The sequence below is a fragment of the Opisthocomus hoazin genome, chromosome 6, assembly GCF_030867145.1.
Source record: "Opisthocomus hoazin isolate bOpiHoa1 chromosome 6, bOpiHoa1.hap1, whole genome shotgun sequence".
NCBI lineage: Eukaryota > Metazoa > Chordata > Aves > Opisthocomiformes > Opisthocomidae > Opisthocomus > Opisthocomus hoazin.
This window is the reverse complement of record NC_134419.1, coordinates 7206070-7225779: the sequence shown is the minus strand read 5'-3', so window position 1 is coordinate 7225779 and position 19710 is coordinate 7206070. Positions and strand designations below refer to the sequence as shown.

Below are 19710 nucleotides of genomic sequence, written 5' to 3'. Positions count from 1 at the left end.
GTGCTCTTGTGTTGAAGACACTTGCTAGGGGTATTTTGGAGACCAAACACGTACTGTGTGCTTGCACTTTCATCCCAAGTGGACAGAAAAGATACCTGCTTGGACTTGACTCTAAGTGATAGATGAGGTCTGCTCTGAGAGGTTCATAACTATTTTAATCCTATGGACATATATAAATACATAACCATGTTTAATGTACTGTAATAAGATTACTGAGAGTACATGCATTAGCGTAGCTCCAGATTAATGTGTGGCATATTACAGCACGGACTCGAGGTGAAAGTGAGACAAAGTTTATTTTGCAAGCAGTGCTTTGTACATCTTTACCCAGATGTGAGACAGCTCGGGACTTTCCATCCCGATAAGGCAACTATTCGCAGGAGTTTCTTACTCAGCTTCTAGCCAATCTGCAGACACATCACGTGCAGGCCAGCCAGCGAGGCTGCTGATCGCACGCTGTCTGTGTGCTTGTAGTTACAGGTAACAAGGGCCCCTTTCTTTCTCTTATCTTGTTTACTTTAGCTCTCTGCTCACCGCAGCAATCTGCTCCTATCCCCGTCTCCCACATTAATGCTTCACCGCTGATGTAGACAAGACTGAGTTGTTCAGATACCAACACAGTGCTGCCCTGCCTTCATTACCGGCAGGACCCTTGTCATGGTTTAACCCCAGCCAGCAACCAAGCAGCACCCAGCCCCTCACTCGCTCCCTGTTAGCGGGGTGGGGGAGAGAATTGGAAGGGTAAAACTGAGAAAACTCATGGGTTGAGATAAAGACAGTTTAACGGGTAATGTAAAAGCTGTGCAGGCAAGCAAAGCAAAAGAAGGAATTCATTCACTACATGCTGTTGGCAGGCAGGTGTTCAGCCATCTCCAGTAAAGCAGGGCTCCACCACACGCAATGGTTACTTGGGAAGACAAATGCCATCACTCTGAGTGTCATCCCCTTCCTACTTCTCCCCCCAGCTTTGTATATTTGCTGAGCATGACATAATACAGTATGGAATATGCCTTTGGTCAGCCAGGGTCAGCTGTCCCGGCTGTGTCCCCTCCCAGCTCCTTGTGCACCCCCAGCCCCCTCACTGGTGGGGTGGGGCGAGAGGCAGAAGAGGCCTTGTAAAGCCAGTGTGAGCCCTGCTCAGTACCAACGAAAACATCCATGTATTATCAGCACTGTTTTCAGCACAAACCCAAAGCATAGCCCTGTACTAGCTGCTGTGAAGAACATTAACTCTGTCCCAGCCAAAACCAGCACATTCTCCACCCGTTATTCCATATCATTTATGTCATGCTCAGGGCACACGCTATCCAATACATCCTCATTGACTCCCACCCGCCTTCCCAATGTTTGATACAATACACAGCTATCATTCCCTTCATCTGTGGACCACCCCTGTAAAATGTTCACAGAATGTCCATTGAGTTAATTTCATCCATGACATTGGGCTCCGTCTGTTACAGTGGTCACTCAGGACAAGAGAGGTGGTGTGTTGCGTGGAGTTTCTGGGCACCAAAGCAAGCTCGGGTTGGGTCACTGCTGCACTTGCACTGCTTCTTGCAGGGCTTGTCCTCCACTGGTTCGGGTGGTTTCCGCTATAGTAATTCCCATAACATGGAACTCAGATCCTGGGTTACAAGAATTTGAAGGTGTTTCCATTATAATATCCACCCCTGGTCCCTTTGGGCCACATTATGGGGTTTAACATTGCAATGAACTCCTCCCCTTGCCCTGCTCTGGCTGGGAAACATAGCCCCAAACTAGCTACTATGAAGAAAATTAACTCTCTCAGCTAAAACCAGCACAACCCTCAAACAGATTTCTAGTAGACACTCTTAGCAGAATCTTTTAACTTGCAGTCCGTGCTTATTGTAGTGAAAGGAGATGGTGTTAAATGACTGGTTTGAACCTTTTCCTGTCACTCAAATTCGTAGATGCCTGATGTATTTCTCAAAGCAGTCAAAATCAGGTTTCTGTTATGGGGAAATCTGTTTCCATTCCAAAGAGAGTTTTCCATTTACTTTCTTCCTGTTTCTATATTAATGACTGTATTTTGGCAACTGAAGTAGGGTCAGTCAGCTGTGATACCTATAGCAGCTTCCAAGCCACACCTCTAAGATGTTTCTGTCCAGTCCATTTACCTTCCGTTGATTCACAGCCTGTTATCACAGAAGCAGGCCAAATTTCTGTTTTAATTGATGATTTTCATCTTGTTTGTAAGGCTCTTGTACTGTGGATACTTGAGAGACATACTCAAGATGACAGTTCGAAAGTTCAGGTTTACAGTTGAAGTGGTAGCATTGCACATACATGGTGGGATTTCTTTTTGCTGATGATATTAGAGCATGTACCTTATTTTAATCTTGTGTCTGTGTAAAGGTGACTCAACCTGTGGACAGCGGGCTATCTATCACAGTTTGGGTTTAACTGGCATTCCTATCATTAATGTTAACAACAACTGTGCTACTGGATCAACTGCTTTGTTCATGGCCAGACAACTAGTAGAAGGAGGTGAGTTGTTTTGCTCTGGATAATACATATCCTCTATTTCTATAAACATAACCTGAATGAAGAACGGAGCCACTGAATGTGTGAGTACTGAGTTGTAAATGTCCTGTCCTCATAGGCAAAACTGTTTTCTGCCTCACTCAGCTGAAAAGGTTGGTCAGCTGTATACACAAATAGAAGACCAAGCACTTAAAAGAGTAAGATTGTCACTATGAACTGGAGCATTATGTGTGCACCTTAGAGACTATGTCTGTGATGCAGTAAGATGGTGTATATGGATATAAACATCCTTTCCTGTGTCACAAGCTGTATCAACCTAGTAAGTAATAAGCCAGCTAAGTTTTTTCTGGAAGAATTGTTTGGAGTAGTGTGGAACAAGTTGTGTTACAGTACTGCAAGACACTAGACTCTGCAGGATGAAGATGAGAGAAGAATCTGCTAGAAAGCTTAGCTTTTTTTTTTTTTAAACTTGAAGTTAACATAAGTGTTTGACTAACGAATTTTTGGCAGGGAGGGGAACAGAGCAAAGCCTTCTGACAGACTATGCTTTGAACTGACAGAGGAGTGTTTCCTTCTGTTTCTGTACTTCCTTTGTGGACTTTGATACTTTCTTGCATGTAAGTGCTGACATTTCTATACTGAAAACTGTAGTAACATTCTGTATACTTATTCTAGTATTTGTAGCAGAGACGTAAGTGCTTGGTCATCTAAGATAATTGCTGTCAAATAGTTTGAAAATAAATCAAACGTTGTAGTGAACTCTCATTCTTCAGCATCAATATGTTTGTATCAATACCATTCCCACCCCAGTTTAGCTCTTTCAAAAATGAAGAAAGGAGGAAGAGCATCTGGTAGGTGCTTATCTATGTTTCTTGTAATTCAGTAGTTGTTAGTACGTAATGTCATTTATAATTACACTGTGTTTTAAATAGCCACAAATTTTATTTTAAGGTTTGGCAGATTGTGTTTTGGCACTTGGCTTTGAGAGGATGGCAAAAGGATCCCTTGGTGTAGGTGTAAGTGAAACGCTTTATACGCTTCATTATCTGTGTAGATGAAATACACCTCCTCAGTCTCTGAGACATATTCTTATAAATATCAGTTACTTTAAGCTGTTGTTATAGAGGATTACAAAATAAACCGTTATTCTTATCCATGGAAACTTAATGAATTTTATGAGTCTGATTTCAGCTATGATATACAAATTTTGCATGGAATGTTTAGGATTGATTTTATGCAGTATGTCATGCTTTTAGTATTTTGACAAGAAGACATTAAAGGTAGGATTAACAGGGAATAATGAAAATGCCCGATAGAATACCAAAGCACTGAATAGTTGAAGTGTCTGTCTTAAAATGACACAGCAAATTGAAGAAAGAATCCAAGTCTTCTGACTTTTGGCTTGATACTCAGTTGACCAGTTAACATGCTCCCAAAACCTAAGGGCTTCTGTAGACCTTTCTTTCTTGTCTCTTCCTTTTTTTTTTGCGAACTGGAGAAGCGTGGGATTTTTGTTTGTATTTTGCCTTACGGCATTAGAGCCCGTGTGTCATTTAACTACAGAACTGCCAAATTTGGTAACATATGCAGAAGTTTGGCTGAGAAATGTTAAATTTAACAACTGATTGAAATGAGTAAGAGTTATCTTTAACATGCTGTACGATATTTTATCTAAGCTTCTTTGAAAATACTACTACAGTGTTCATTTTATAACCTGGAACTCTATCAGCTGTAGAATTTTGAGCTGAGGTGGAAAATACCTGAAGTCCTCTGCTGAAAATAGTGACTGTGGTAGAAATCACATAGGAGTGGTCCCTACCGTGAATAAGCGCGGTGATAATGTTAAGCGTTTTCTGCCCATTTGCTCTTTCTTACAGTTAGGAATTTATGAATGCTTCAAAACATGTCACTGAAGTGCAATGTACTGTCCACTGGAATTGTTAAAATATTGAAAACCTCTAGTTGAAATCCATGGCACTTTTTTGTGGCAATGTAAAGAAAAGGAAATTATGACTTGCTTTATAACTATTTCTCTTAGTTTTCAGACAGAACTAATCCAGTGGATAAACATTTGGAAATTATGGTAAATAAATATGGCTTAGCAAGTGCTCCAGTAGCACCTCAGATGTTTGGAAGTGCTGGCAAAGAATATATGGAGAAATATGGTATGTTCAATTTTTTTCATTGTCCTCTTTTAATGAAGTGATTTTAAAAAATACATATTAGGATTTCATTTTTAAAAAATGGTAGCGTTCAGCATCCTTTCTTTTGCCCAAGTACTACAACTGCAACATCTACAACTAGCATATATGGGAATACATTTGGATAAAGAGTTATCTACAGAAAAACTTAGTGATGTGTAGGCAAACAAACCCATCAGGAGACAAATTATGGCTGTGATACAGAGTATCTGGTAGTCATGCAAATGGTAGGGTTTGTGCTTCTGTAAGGTCTGGGCGATAAGGTTGTTTAACTTCCTGCATTTTTTCCTTGTGTCTTAGGATGGGTAGATAGGCTTGGGACTGAATTGTCTGACAAAAGCTTTTGGGTATTTGATTCAATATATAGTACTAGCCTGCTGCCACTGCCGTTTCTTCCCCCCTCACCAGACAAGGGAACTGGCTCCAAGGTAACAGGCTGGCCTGCTGAGCATCTTTTATTTGCACTTAGTTGTAGACCAGTGTATGTCTTGCACTGGTAGGAAAATGAGCATTCGGGTTTCAGTAATGTAATAATGCCTCAAATCAAATGTACTTATTTTCTGTATTTTGACGTTAGCAAGTGTTAAATATCCAATTAGGATGTTCTGTGAGCTAAAACTCAACCACGTTTAATAGTCTTTATCTAGTTTTTAGACCTGAGTTGTAAGGAAAGCCTTGATAACAATGACCCTCTTGTAAAGGTGCTTGTAAAGGTCAAATTCTTATGACACGGTATTTAAAATGTTATGTTCGCGCTGTTTGTATTTCAAAGTGTTTCAACACAGGTTGCTTTCCCCTTCCAGGGACAAATCCAGAGTACTTTGCAAAAATTGCATGGAAGAATCATAGCCATTCAACTAACAACCCGTGAGTAATGTAGTCTGCCTCTATACTGAACATACGTTGCTGTTAAAAAATTCATGCAAAACTGAGTATTATTTTTAGAAATACTTTGCAGGGTATATTCTTTATTGTGGCATGAGAATTATACCCAGCATAAATTCTACATCCAGTGCCTTACACTTTGTAAAAACAGCTCTATAGCTGCCTAATTGTGTGATACTAATACGTCTACCACAAAGGGCTGTGCTAAAACTAAGATGGCATCTGTATGTTTTTCGTAGGTATTCCCAGTTCCAAAAGGAGTACACACTAGATGAAGTTCTGCATTCTCGCAAAATTTTTGATTTCTTGACTGTGTTACAGTGTTGGTAAGGAGAGGACTTAACATTGTGAAATAAATCTTGATGTTAAGACAAATATGGTAGGACATCTGTTTAAATAAAGGTCTGTTTGCGTGTAAATTAAAATTTACAGATTATTTTAAGTAAAACTTCTTATAAATAAAACAAATGTGGAATGTCTGTCCTGACCAAACACTGTCTAGATACTTGGTCACAGTATAATACAGTAAACTTACTATGTTTTGTACTTTGGGGCTCTTGCGTCAGTCTGTATCTTTTACGAACATGCATCCATTGCTGTTAAGTGTTAATACTTCTCTTCAGCCTTTTCTGTACACTCCTGAAAGGCTTGTTGTTAACAATGTTTATAGCCAAGTAGAAGCTTTGATTTTTTTTTTTCTCATCTGAAAAACCTTAATGATACGTGTGTATTTTGATGTCATGATTTTCAAATGTGTGTTATAAATTTTAGTGAAAGTGTCCAGCAAACACTGATGGGGTTTATTCAGTGGCTTCAGCCAAAGAAAGTGGGTTTTTTCTTGTCTTTTTTTTTTTTTTTGGTTTGTATGAAAAGATAATTCTATGGAAGACTGACATTACTAATTTAGAATGATGACATCAGGATTTTTCTTTCAATCAGCCCAACATCGAATGGTGCCGCAGCTGCAATTTTGGCTAGTGAGGAGTTTGTGAAAAGGCATAAATTGCAGCCAAAAGCTGTGGAAATTCTAGCCCAGGTGATGGCTACTGATTATCCAAGCACATTTGAAGGAAACAGTTGTATGAAGATGGTAGGTTTACAATTCTGTGTTCCCTGATACTCCTCTGGGTTGTTTTTTTAATACCTGCAAGTCCTAATGATACTGTAGACGTTTCCGTGTCAGAAAGCAAACAAATTATACTTTGTGGTGAATGTAGAAGTAACTTCATTTGTGCAGGTAAAGTAAGCAAAGAGTTTGATTGTAGAAGAACAGTGAGAAAGTTATAAACAGGCTATCAGAAACCTAGTTTTTAACAGATCGCTTAAAGGTTACTTTTTAAACAACTTCAATAGCAAGAAAAACACTTCTTTAATTTTTCTGTTTGTAAGAGTAATGGAACTTAAGACAATTTTATTTAGGTTTGTGTAATACTGAAGCTGAAATAACCTGTTGGGTATAGTCATGATTGCATGCTTGAGTGGAGTGAAGGGAAAGACTTGAACTGCCAAATTTGGATCCCACTTCAAATTGACTGAAATAATTGGATGTAAGTCAAAGCATCAGAATACCCAGTAGTTTCTACCGCAGTCATGTTCTATTTGTGTTTCAAATCCATTTCTAGTCAGGTGGCTGACATAAAAAGGTAGCAAGGCAGTTCGAGGATTTGTTTCAAGGCTGTTAATCTGAGTTGTGCAATTTGGCTTGTGAGCAAGGTTGAGAACATAGAGGATGTTCCAAAGAAGAGTTTCCACATGCCAACAACGAGACTTAGAATGTATTATTTCCTTTTGTACAATTTGTACTGCATGAATATTAAGCTCTGTGATACGTGATGCATTAAAACAAATTAGAACGCCGCCTCCTACGGATTACTTACAGGATATATAGAAGCATGTTTAAAATTAAGTGTAGAAATGAAATTGCTAGCTATGTTTCTTTAATGATATTTTAATGAACAATTTCTTCTTGTTGCAGGTTGGCTACGATATGACTAAAAAAGCTGCAGAAAAATGTTTTGAAAAAGCAGGCCTAAAACCTAAAGATGTTGATGTGATCGAACTTCATGACTGTTTCTCAGTTAATGAGTTAATTACCTACGAAGCTCTGGGACTCTGTCCAGAAGGTAAGAGATGGATCAGTGGAGATCATTGTTTTGTTAAAACGGAAAGCATTAAAAATATCTTTTTATCTGTTCATTTAATTAGAACTTCGAGTTGTCTACTGAACAGGTCTTCTATATTTGGAAGCCTTATTAGCTAACCTCATAAGAGGGAAAAGCAAATTACCACTGTAGTAACATAAGGAAGACCTGCAAGCTCTAGAATTAGTTTAACAAATAAGCATTTTACTGTGATTTCTGAAGAAATGTACAAGGCAAAATGTTGAACAACTACGTGAAATCATAAGGCTAGCTTGTGCAGGGATGGCTTTTTTAAGCAAAAAGAGCAAGGGAATGAAGGACTCTTGTGATCTTTCTCAATATTATGCCCTTTTTCAGGGCTATATACTTACCTACCCCAAGGTTTGCCTCCATCTTTGTATTTCCTTTTAAGAAGATAAATATCAGACAAGAATTGCCTATAGAGGGCCTTACCAAGTTACTTATTTTTGATACGACTTTTTTTTAAGTCTTGAAACAGCTTTGCCTTTGAAAATACAGAGTTGTTGGCAAGTTGTGAACGTGCCTCTAAAGTCAGCCATGTAACAATGCACAGTCTGTGCAGATCAGTTTAATTTCATTGATTTCAGTGGATTTAGAAGAGGTTAAACGACAGTGGAGTTTAGTTCTGTGTGTGTAAGTCAAACCATTAAAATTTTCTACTGAAGAGGTTTTGGTTTGATTTCAAATAAGTAACATATTGAACAGCTGCTTTAGTATTTGATGTATTTAAACTCTAAATGTATTCTTGCTTTGCATAAATAATCATCTGATGTAATCTGTCTCTGATTTTTTTAACTAATTTTGAGACAATACCATACTCTGTCACTAGGTGGTGTATTGTATTAAGTCTGAGCTTTTTCACTGAAACAGAGACGTTCGCAGATCGTCAGGAAGACTTTTTATGTGTTTGTAGGTCTTCAAATATTTGCCTTTGAATGCTTGCTTTTTACTGTTATCTTTGCTGTGTTTTTACGGTATCTGCAGTAAAAATGGTAAACATATGACATTATTTAAATAGGTACATGAATCTTTTTAGTTTCATTCCTTTAATCGAAGATACAGAAGAGTCCTGATGGTACTTGTCTATTTTGACCAGTAAATCTTTTGTATGGTAATTTAATAGTGCAATTCTTACCACCTTTCAGTCAGTCTGACCTTAATAGTATGTGAAACTTATCTTGGAATGGTAGAGTAATTAGACACAGAGATTTGTGAAATGGCGTAAAGCACACTGTGGATTTAGATGTGCAAGACTAACCTGGTATTCTCACTTAAGGGCAGAAGTAAGTTACAAATACAGGAAATGTGGCACATCTTTTTTAGACTTCAGCGTTAACAGTGTAGGCCGAAGAAGCTATTCAAGACCCGCCTGGACAAGGTCCTGTGCAGCCTGCTGTAGGTGACCCTGCTTCGGCAGGGGGGTTGGACTAGATGACCCACAGAGGTTCCTTCCAACCCCTACCGTTATGTGATTCTGTGAGTAAGGGACTGGTTAAAAGGGAGAGCTGCCTGCTGAAGGCGTGGCAGCTAACAGTCTGGAAGGTTAAGTAATTCTAAGCGTTAGTCTTGTGAGTGGTTTTATTTACTATCTTAATATCTTCATACAGCCCAGGGTACCGTTAGCCTTCTTTATGGCAAGGGCTCACGTTCAACTTAGTGTTCACCAGGACCTCCATGTCCTGGGGGTCACAAATTACGATTAACCCCTCTTTTACAAAATAACATAGTTATCAATGCAGTTTCATTATTAAAATAGTGATCCGTTTCATTATATTGATCATATCGTAATACCGTGTATCAACAAAACAGCTCAACAGCAAATTTAAAAAAAGCTTTTGTATCAGACACTAACCCTTTCACCACTTTTCCATGTTATATTTTCTCCAGTGGTATAAGCAAGTCTCGTTAATGTAGTTTGGCTACTTTCAGTCTGCTCTTTGTAAAATCTCTGGTGTAATGTTTCCTAGGTTTTGACTGTCATGCAGTATCTTCGGTAAGTGACGGTAGAATTGAAATAATCATTTAAAACCAAAAAAGGAACATTTTTTTCTTTTATAAATACTGTTTTATAGGACGAGCATCTGACCTGATTGACAGAGGAGACAACACTTATGGAGGAAAATGGGTTATTAATCCCAGCGGTGGCTTGATTTCGAAGGGACATCCTCTTGGTGCTACAGGTATGCAAAAACATTTCCCCTAGTCATGCCAGTTAGGTATGAGATACAGCCCTTGAGCAGACAGATGCTTCCCTCCTGTACTTGTTTGTATGAAACGTGAGGGCTTCCTCAGACTGCAAAGCAGCTCTGGAGTTGATTCTCATTTCCAACTAATAGCAAGCACTAAGGCACGTTGACCATGCAGGATTGCTCAAACCAAAAGCCTTGGAGTGTGAATTTGATTATTAGCACTCAATTTTATGGTATTTTTCTTCCCCTCTTGTTATTACAGCAATCTGCAAAACAGCTTAACTTTTTTTCTAAATAATTGCTCAGTAGTGCAACGTCTGCTGAATGCAGTTTGAATGACTATTTTTGTATGTTGTCATCCTTTAAAATTCAGATTTTGGAGATTTTTACTGCATCTGAATAGCCTGTACCCTTGTTAGCTGTAATAAAAACCATTTCTGTTAAGCCTTGGATATCAAAATATTTATGTGATGTTTACAACAGAAGCTCTGTTAGTCACCGTTTCCCAGCAACACAGATTTTTCTTTGTTTTGTTTTGTTTTTTGTTTTCTTTAAACTGCTACACTTGCTTCTAAATGAGATGGCTCTTGGAGAAAATTTGTCTGGATTTGTGAAGAGCATTCACCTTGCTTATTTGGAAATGAGAAGTTGTCAGAAAACTGGAGAAGAGGAAGCCTTGTAAAACAACCAACTTTCGTCTAAACAGCTGTAACAGCTGGATAATCTGCACTTAATGTAGGGGGAGGAAGTGTTAGGAAATTTTGGATGAAAAACATTGCAGGTGAATTCAGCGTGACCTCGACAGGCTGGAAAGTTGGGCAGAGAGGAACCTGATGAGGTTCAACAAAGGCAAATGCAGGGTCCTGCACCTGGGGAGGAATAACCCCATGCATCAGTACAGGCTTGGGGCAGACCTGCGGAGAGACACCTGGGTGTCCTAGTGGACGACAGGTTGACCATGAGCCAGCAGTGTGCCCTGGCTGCCAAGAAGGCCAATGGCATCCTGGGTTGCATTAGGAAGAGTGTGGTCAGTAGGTCAAGGGAGGTTCTCCTTCCCCTGTACTCAGCCCTAGTGAGGCCCCATCTGGAGCACTGTGTCCAGTTCTGGGCTCCCCAGTTCAAGAAAGATGAGGAGCTACTGGAGAGAGTCCAGCGGAGGGCTACGAGGACGGTGAGGGGACTGGAGCATCTCTCCTATGAGGAAAGGCTGAGGGAGCTGGGCTTGTTCAGCCTGAAGGAAGAGAAGGCTGCGAGAGGACCTTATAAATGCTTACAAATATCTGCAGGGTGGGTGTCAGGAGGATGGGGCCAAACTCTTTTCAGTGGTGCCCAGTGACAGGACAAGGGGCAATGGGCACAAACTGCAGCAGAGGAAGCTCCATCTGAACATGAGGAAGAACTTCTTCCCTCTGAGGGTGACGGAGCCCTGGAACAGGCTGCCCAGGGAGGTTGTGGAGTCTCCTTCTCTGGAGATATTCAAGACCCACCTGGACAAGGTCCTGTGCAGCCTGCTGTAGGTGACCCTGCTTTGGCAGGGGTTTGGACTAGATAACCCACAGAGGTCCCTTCCAACCCCGAACATTCTGTGATTCTGTGAATGAGGCAGTCTGGGTGATGGGGGGAGGAACTGGATCGCCATTGCGGAAACACCCGGTAGCGTGGTGGGGGGAGACCGAGGGCAGTCCGAAAATAGGGGCTGTAATGAAAAGGCCTCCCAAGAAAATGTATTTCGAGGTATCTGAGCTGTCGGGAATTAACCTCCTCGCCACCCCGTGGTGTGTGCTCACTGGATACCTGACTGGGGAAGGAAGTGCACGGAATATGGCTGCGGTACGGGCCCGCCTGCCTTTACCCGGCTAAGCTCTGCGCTCGATTTTTCAGGCCTGGCGCAGTGCGCCGAACTCTGCTGGCAGCTGCGCGGTCTGGCCGGGAGGCGGCAGGTCCCCGGGGCAAAGGTCGCGCTGCAGCACAACCTGGGCATCGGCGGGGCGGTGGTGGTGACGCTGTACGGCATGGGCTTCCCCGGAGCCGGCAGGTGAGCCCCGCGGGGAGAGGCGGGCGGCGCCGGGGCCTGCCCGCCGCCGGCTTTCCTGAGGAGAGAGGAACCGTCACCCTGTGGGCCGTGTCTGCGCCGGGAGGGGACAGCGGCCTGCGGGGTGGCGGGGCCCATCCGGCCTTCCCGCGCGGGCCGTGGCCGTGCTGCCCGCGGAAACTTCCACCGCGGGTTCCCTGGCGCTGCGAAATGAGCCCGCTTGGCCTTGACCCTGCTCCCACCTCTCTGCGCGTCAAAACTCAGTTCCTTTTAGGATCGTAGTTTGCCTCTGTGCGAGGAAGAAGTAGCGCTGTAAGCTGAGACGCGCTCAGCTGTTGGACCTGTTGCGTACTCACAGCACCGCGGGTGCATACAGAGATTGTAACTTACACAGTGTCTGCCTCCTGAAAAGCAGTATGTGCTGTGAGTTACAAGTTACTGAAAAGAGCAAGCAGGCCCGTAAGAATGGCTCATGTGATTCCTTTTAAGAACAAGTCTAATGTTTGGAGAAGAGAAGACTGCGGGGTGTGACCTTATAGCAGCCTGCCAGTACCTGAAGGGGCCCACAGGAAGGATGGAGAGGGACTTTTCACAAGGGTGTGTAGTGATAGCACGAGGGGAAACGAGACGGCAGATTTAGATTAGATATTAGGAAGAAATTCTTCACCATGAGGGTGGTGAAACACTGGCCCAGGTTGCCAGAGAAGCTGTGGCTGCCCCCTCCCTGGCAGTGTGCAAGGCCAGGTTGGATGGAGCTCTGAGCACCCTGGTCTGGTGGAAGATGTCCCTGCTCATGGCAGGGGGGTTGGAACCAGATGATCTTTAAGGTCCCTTCCAACCCAAACCATTCTATGATTCTATGAAACAGAAAACAAAACAAAATAAACTCTTCCTAGAACAAAATAGACCACACTGAAATGAATTCATTGAAGCTAAGGACTTGCCAAAAAAAGCAAGACATCCATGGGAATAGAGATACCCACTGCTTTCACTGTGAAAATCGCTACCAGTTTGGTTTGGTGAAGAATTCCTTTCAGCTGTGTGTGTCATGTGGTGTTCTAAGTACTTGTTAGAATTCAGGCATGTTACTCATCCGTTCCTGGCTGAGGAATTTGCATTTGCAGTTGTGGCATGGTGCAGAGTGAGAGGAGAACTCTGCCATGAAGCTGTTCTTGCCGTCTGCTGTAGTTCTGTGCTAGGATGGACAGGAATTGAGGGAAAATACTTAAAATTTGTGAATACACCAGAATTTCAGGAGAGACTTTTTAATACACAGTTCCCTTTACGTTTTCACTTTCAACCTTACTTAGAAAGACTGAGCTACTCTTTGTGGGTATTATGTTTTTGGTTTTAAAGCTCGATGCCAATACTTTGTATTTGCTCTAAAAACCTATGAACAGTAAAATCTATCATGTGCTGTACTTCCAGAAAGAAATACTCCCCTCCAAACTCGTATTTGCAATGTCGGTTTTAGCTAGACCTGTAGAATTCTTGGGAGGTGACAGCATAATCTGTGGAAGAGGTAGTGAGAGGAGCGATTGAACTTTGAAGGGCTGTAGCAGTAGCTCTTTGTAATGCAGTATCAGAAGTGGTAATCCCATCACTTCTGTAATCTGTAAGAGGTTAGACCATGTGAGAAAATAGGTGTGACACGGGGAAGAGAACATGTCTTCCTGTGGATTCTCTTCAGACATGCTCGCAGAACTTGGCAGTGGGTGTTGGTACAGGGTTTTAAATCTGAAGGGAAGACTGTTACAGGGAGTGTACTGTATTCCATTGCTTTGAGCTTTGTCCTTAAAAATACTGTAGTTTTATGAAACAGGGAATCTGTTGCCATTTGTGTGCTATTAACCTTGAGATACTGCTAGTTGTGCCTTCCTATCAGGAGAAGCTTTGCATGTGGAGATAATATTTCTGCTGAAGAAACAAAGTCTGATTTACTACAGCTCACTTTACCTTCATTGGTATGAAGATTTTTGTAGATTCCTTCTTAGGCACATCTCAAAGCAGAGAAGTCTTAGCAATACTAGTTTCATCTTATGTTAGAGAAGCTTAAAAACCTTCAGTTCTCGCAAAGGCTTTGTGCGTGGGAGATACCTGACACAAGGAGTTGCACTAATGTATGTCAGACTTTGAAACGAAACAGTGCAGCTAATCTCTTCAGACGCTGCTTATGTAATTGGATGATGTTGTGTAATTAAGGGAAAGGTGGTGGCATTTCATGTTCATGAAGATATCTCATACTATTTTTTCTACAGCAGTGCATATAGACTTAAGCATTGGATTCAGATCTAGCCTGTAACTAGTGGTGTTAGTAATGGCTGCCAAGAATGTACATGAAGGTAAATGACAGCAGGAGTTGATCCATTTTAGATTGGTCTTTTGAAACAATTCTGCTTTTTTTTTTTTCTTTTGTCACCTTACAGTTTTACATTCTGTTAGTACAGCATTGGTTTACCAGTAAAGTTGATGTGTCTTTTCCAGATGACACAGTCCTTACTATTGCTATGCTAGCATACATCTGTAGGGTAGTGTTAGTACCACACAAATAAGTTCCAGCAACGTTTCTTGAGTGATTCTGTCACTTTAGCAATATCAAACCTGACCACAGTTTTGAATTCCGCTGCCAAGAGATGGTAATAATTGTAAACTTGTTTTTCCTGCTGCTTGAATTGCCATTTCTTTGGACATCTCCATGCTTAGTTCGGCTCTGGGTGCCTCTGCAGAAATGAAGAATTAGGTTTCCTGCTGCTGTCAGGCCGTGTGGGGTCATTGCTCCAGAGAATCAGGAATAATGCTTAGTGCCTGTTGTGACTGTTAACAGACCCACGTGAATTGGGAGGGAAATGGGGATTTGTTATACCAAAAAATAAAGGTAGTTTTCCAAGATGGTGCATGTGCTGCGCTCTCTTCGCACAAGGTGTGGCAGTGGTGTTTGCTGATTTATCTGAACAACTTCTGTTACAAAATCAGTGTCCTGTCCATACGTGCAAAACCATCTAGATAAGTGAAGTGATTGTAATTCAAGCTGTCAAGCCCATTAGAGAGTAAGCTTCACTTGGGTATTGTATAGTTGCTCTATTCTGCTAAGGCGTTTCAGTGTGGCTGTTCTCGCTGGTGTTAGGCCTATTCATGATAATGTGAAGATGCTGAAAATGTGATTAGAGGTATGTAAATTAATGGGTTTTTCTTTTCAGCACTGGCCGTATTGTGGCTATGCCTCTCAGCGCAGCTGTTGATGGATTTAAGTCACATTTGGTCTTCAAAGAGATTGAAAAGAAGCTCCAAGAGGTATTTGACTACTTCTTTTACCTACAACAGGATTTTAATTTACGACAGAACATGGGTGAAACCTGATGGGAATGTAGCAGCGTCAGTCACTTCCTCAGTACTGCTCATTGAAACACGTTACAGCTGTGAATTTCGCTGTGTCAGATGCTGTGCGGTGATTTTAAATTATTTTTTTTCAGACAGTAACCTACCTGTATAAGGGTATTTCAGTAAAGGCAAGTTTAGATTGTATATGAGGAACTTGCTAACTAACACAAGAAACTTTAGGTTTGTGTTTGGTGTTTGTTCCTTGCTTTGTACATATGGTTAGAAGAAATCACATGTTGTCAGACTTGCATCAAGACTAGACTGTTAGGATGGTAATTTTTTTTTAGTTGATAGATTTTAGTACAGATGGTCGTAGTTTGTGTTTGTGGTTTTTTGGTTTGGTGTGGTTTTTTTTTTAAATGGTTGTTTAAATGAACCCTAATAGAGGGAAATAGGTATTTCTATGTTAGTAGAAAGGGTAAAGGTTTTTAAATCACTTTCCGTTTAATTTAAACTATTTTAAAATTATTTTGAAGTAAATGAACAATTTGCATGTTACATGGTCATTACAGGAAGGAGAGCAATTTGTCAAGAAAATTGGTGGAGTCTTTGCCTTCAAAATAAAAGATGGTCCTGATGGGAAAGAAGCAACTTGGGTAGTAGATGTGAAAAACGGTAAAGGCTCTGTGGCAGTTAATTCAGGTCAGTGCTGTTTTATTACATCATTGCAGAAAACACATAAAACTAACAAAAAGAATATATATTCATATTCTGTTTAAGCTGTAGTGACCTTGAATAAAAATGGTGTAGAGCTACCTTAATTTTAAACTTTTCTTGTTACTGATGCTTTTAATCCATGACGTTTCGGACCAAGAATTGAACATCTTCTACTCTGAATTCTGTCTAGGTAATTGCATGTTTTTTTAGAGGCTCCAGACAGATCTGTCATATGACTTTACAGGAATCAGAGTTTAAAGTAAATAAATAAATCAAACCTCAGGGGTTTTGTTATTCTTCTTAAAATTTGATCTAGAAATGTGATTTCTAGCTGTTTCTTCAGTTGCTTTATCGGAGACACTGGTAGGCGGTAAATTGGTCTATGTCATGAAGTTACTTCTTTGCAGCTAGTTAAGCAATAAAAGTTGAGTGATTTCAATACTGGACTAGCTGACATAAACTTCAAGTTCCATTTTAAAAAAGGCAGACATAAATAAGACACAGACTGGGTAGTGGTGGGGAATCCCATAAAAGCAGTGGAAACAAAGGATTTGTACCCTTGCCATGAAAATGTCTTGTCTCGTATCTGAAGTCATGCATCCTCATAATATAAATAAAAAACCAAAGACAACAATCTGTCCTCAGAATCTTATATATATCTGTGAACCTGCATCATAAAGCTTTTAATTAAAAACATGATAGGGGGCTTGATTTGGAATTCATTGATCTAAGTTATCAGAAAAAGAAAGGCGCTGTTTGCTGTTGTATGGACAACACTTTATCAGAGAGTTTAGTAACAAGATGAGTGTTGGAAAAGATGTGTGCAGTTTTTGGCCCTCTGGTATGTACATTAATATTTCTTTCAGAGCTTATTAAAATAACTTTTTCAGCTTATTTCTGGTAAGAAGACCCTAAAAACTTTTGGATTTGAGTTAATTCAAATGAGTGCTTTTGGAATGCACACGTTGTTCGCATTGAAGGAGAGGGCAGGAAATGCCTGAAATTTCAGTGATGAATATCTTCAGACTGTCGCAGGGGAAAACACATTTATTCTGAGTTGATCTTAATACTAGCAAATCTAAGCCTGATAAAACTTAAGATGATTATCAATGCTTGCAATTAATCAACCTGTAGTCAGACAGAACGTTATTGTTTCTTTTCAAGGAATGAGTTTGCTTAGCACCTTTCAGAAAAGTCCTCTTCAGTCTTGGGCTGGTCTGTGCTACGAGGTGGCACAGATAGCCAGATGGCTGTTGGATGATCTCTTGCTAATATTGTTGTGATGGCCCTTATTTGTATGACTTCAGGTACCATTTTTTAACCCACAGTATCAACAGATTCTTCATAGAGTTGTAGCTTCTATTACTGTTTCATCTGTCAGTTTGAATCTTCACAGTCAACTCTTTTATCTTGCAGATAAGAAGGCGGATTGTACAATTACAATGGCTGACGCTGATCTGTTAGCTCTCATGACTGGGAAAATGAATCCTCAGACAGTAAGTATAGCAATGATGAGCTAGTAAGAGGACGGACTCATTTGTTTTGTTTTGAGTATGTTTAAGTTGAAATCATTTAAATAAGTCCCCTCCTCCAGAACTGCCATGGCTGATCTGAAAAATTACAGTTCTTGACTTTCTCTGAGCAAAATGGCCAAAGTAAGATTAATCGAGAAAGACAAGTATCTGTCCTTCTGACCAGGTACATATTACCTCAGACGTACTGTAGGAAATTTAGAAGGTGATACATAGTGCTTAGTTTTCAGAGGAGCGGGGACAGCTAGTGTTTGCAGTGTGCCTTAAGAAAGGAGGAATGTTTGCCCTCCGTTTAGAGGGCTTTACACTCGTAGCTGGCATTAGCGTAAGGAGTAACCCTGATGCTGAAAAATGGAAATTGATGTGAGCATCCACCAAATGCCTGCGATTATTTGGGTTTTTTATTCCTTAGCGTGTCAAACGCAGCCATGGTGTACAAGTAAACTGGATGTTAAGGTTAAGTTGCTGTTCCGTACTTCTAAATTTGAAATGCTCTGGGTAACATTCATTTTAAGTTTTTGGTCTGGTAATCACAGGCTAAGTAAGAATTTTCAAAAACTAAAGTGTGTCTAGGAGAAGTTTGAAGGTAAACCACATTATAGAAATGTTATAATGTGTTTGTTAATGTGTTGTTATAGATAATAATAATATATATTATATATAATATATATAATAATGTGTTGTTATATATAGAAATGTTGTCATGTAGGAAGTTCAGAAGCAATTACAATTTTACACCTACAATTTCGGTATTTTAGTGCACACAGTTCATCTTTTTGCAAGGTCCGGAGGAAAAAAACCCAAATCTTCAGTGTGTCTGCTCCACAAACTAGATCTGTAGAATTGAATTCATCAGTAACAAAACCAGCAATGGCTGGGGGGATTTGAGTGAGAAATCAGTTGTGGCATGTACTGTACACTGATTTATCATCTTCAGTTGAATTAGTGAACATCTATTCTACGAACTGTCATCACCAAAACATTGGGTATTCTGCCCTGCTTTGTATACAGATCCATCGTTATGATAATGCAAGAAACATGCAATACCAACTTTATTCTCTTCAGGTATAACAAATAAAATAAGCATATAACTTCCTCAGTAAACTTTGTTGGTGAATGTGGGATGTCTGCTAGAGCTGCTGGAATTACAAAACTGCAGACCAGGACCTGCACACGGATAATAGCCCATAACTGTTGAGGGGGGGTGCATTTGGGGTAGTATGTTGTATTGCATTTCATAAAATCTTCCTTTCTTTTTAGGCATTCTTTCAAGGCAAATTGAAGGTTGCTGGGAACATGGGCATGGCAATGAAACTTCAAAATCTACAACTTCAGCCAGGCAAAGCAAAACTTTGAGCTCATTAGAGTAAACAGTCAGTACTTGATATTCTTGACAAAAAAAGTAGAATGAAACTAGACATTATCAATAATGTGGCACAGGCCAGGTTTGATTGGACCTCTCTCACCTAAGTTCTGTGGTTAGAGACCTTTATTCTCTTAATAAATTCCATCAGTTTATCTATGGCAAAGATTTTTAGGCGAAGTTTGAGACACTAACTCTTGAAAATGGTGTATGATGGACATTTGTGTCAATTTTTGTTTTAATCAATATGAAAAATTTTATAAAAGGTAAGAGTTGAAAGAGGCTGCTTACTGTTGTTCGGGTTAGCTGGAAGAGAGTGAGGAAGGTTATAAGTAATTTGACATATCAATTAAATGTTGTGCATTTTTTAAAAGCTGTAGTATCATGTCATACAAATGCTTTCAGACTTCCAGTCTAACAAATTTGTTGCTGCTTAAATTAAAATGGTCTTATAAAGGGGATCTCTAACAACATTTTTTTAGAATAGGCTTTAAGAATTTGCTACAAAATACTTTTATTACTACTTTGGAATTAAAAAAAAATAAACAGAATATCCAGAAATAAGTAGAAGCTGGAATGTTGCTTTGAGATTCACAGGATTTGATAATGCTTCACCTTGAAGAAAAGATTAGGCTTGCCAGGAGAGCAGAGAGGAAGTATAACAAACATTTTATGTTTCTCCTGAGCAAATCAGTTGTTGATCATTATGAAATCCTTTATAAGTAATGTAAAAGCCTTAACTTCTGTTTTGGGAAAATGTATTCTTGTTGGAAGTTTAATAGAAAATTAAATATACTTTTCCTGTT

General features: G+C 40.2%; 1 protein-coding gene across 1 annotated transcript in view; it reads left to right on the top strand.

Moving 5' to 3' along the window:
- SCP2 (sterol carrier protein 2) overlaps nt 1–19710 on the top strand; it is a 22757-nt gene extending 3047 nt beyond the window's left edge. The window contains exons 4-16 of the mRNA XM_075424466.1: nt 2377–2508; nt 3457–3521; nt 4544–4670; nt 5510–5573; nt 5831–5917; nt 6531–6681; nt 7567–7714; nt 9826–9933; nt 11824–11977; nt 15172–15265; nt 15865–15994; nt 17426–17505; nt 18802–19710. Coding sequence (XP_075280581.1) covers nt 2377–2508; nt 3457–3521; nt 4544–4670; nt 5510–5573; nt 5831–5917; nt 6531–6681; nt 7567–7714; nt 9826–9933; nt 11824–11977; nt 15172–15265; nt 15865–15994; nt 17426–17505; nt 18802–18897 — 1436 coding nt within the window. The 3' untranslated portion in view covers nt 18898–19710. The remainder of the gene's footprint in view (nt 1–2376; nt 2509–3456; nt 3522–4543; nt 4671–5509; nt 5574–5830; nt 5918–6530; nt 6682–7566; nt 7715–9825; nt 9934–11823; nt 11978–15171; nt 15266–15864; nt 15995–17425; nt 17506–18801) is intronic.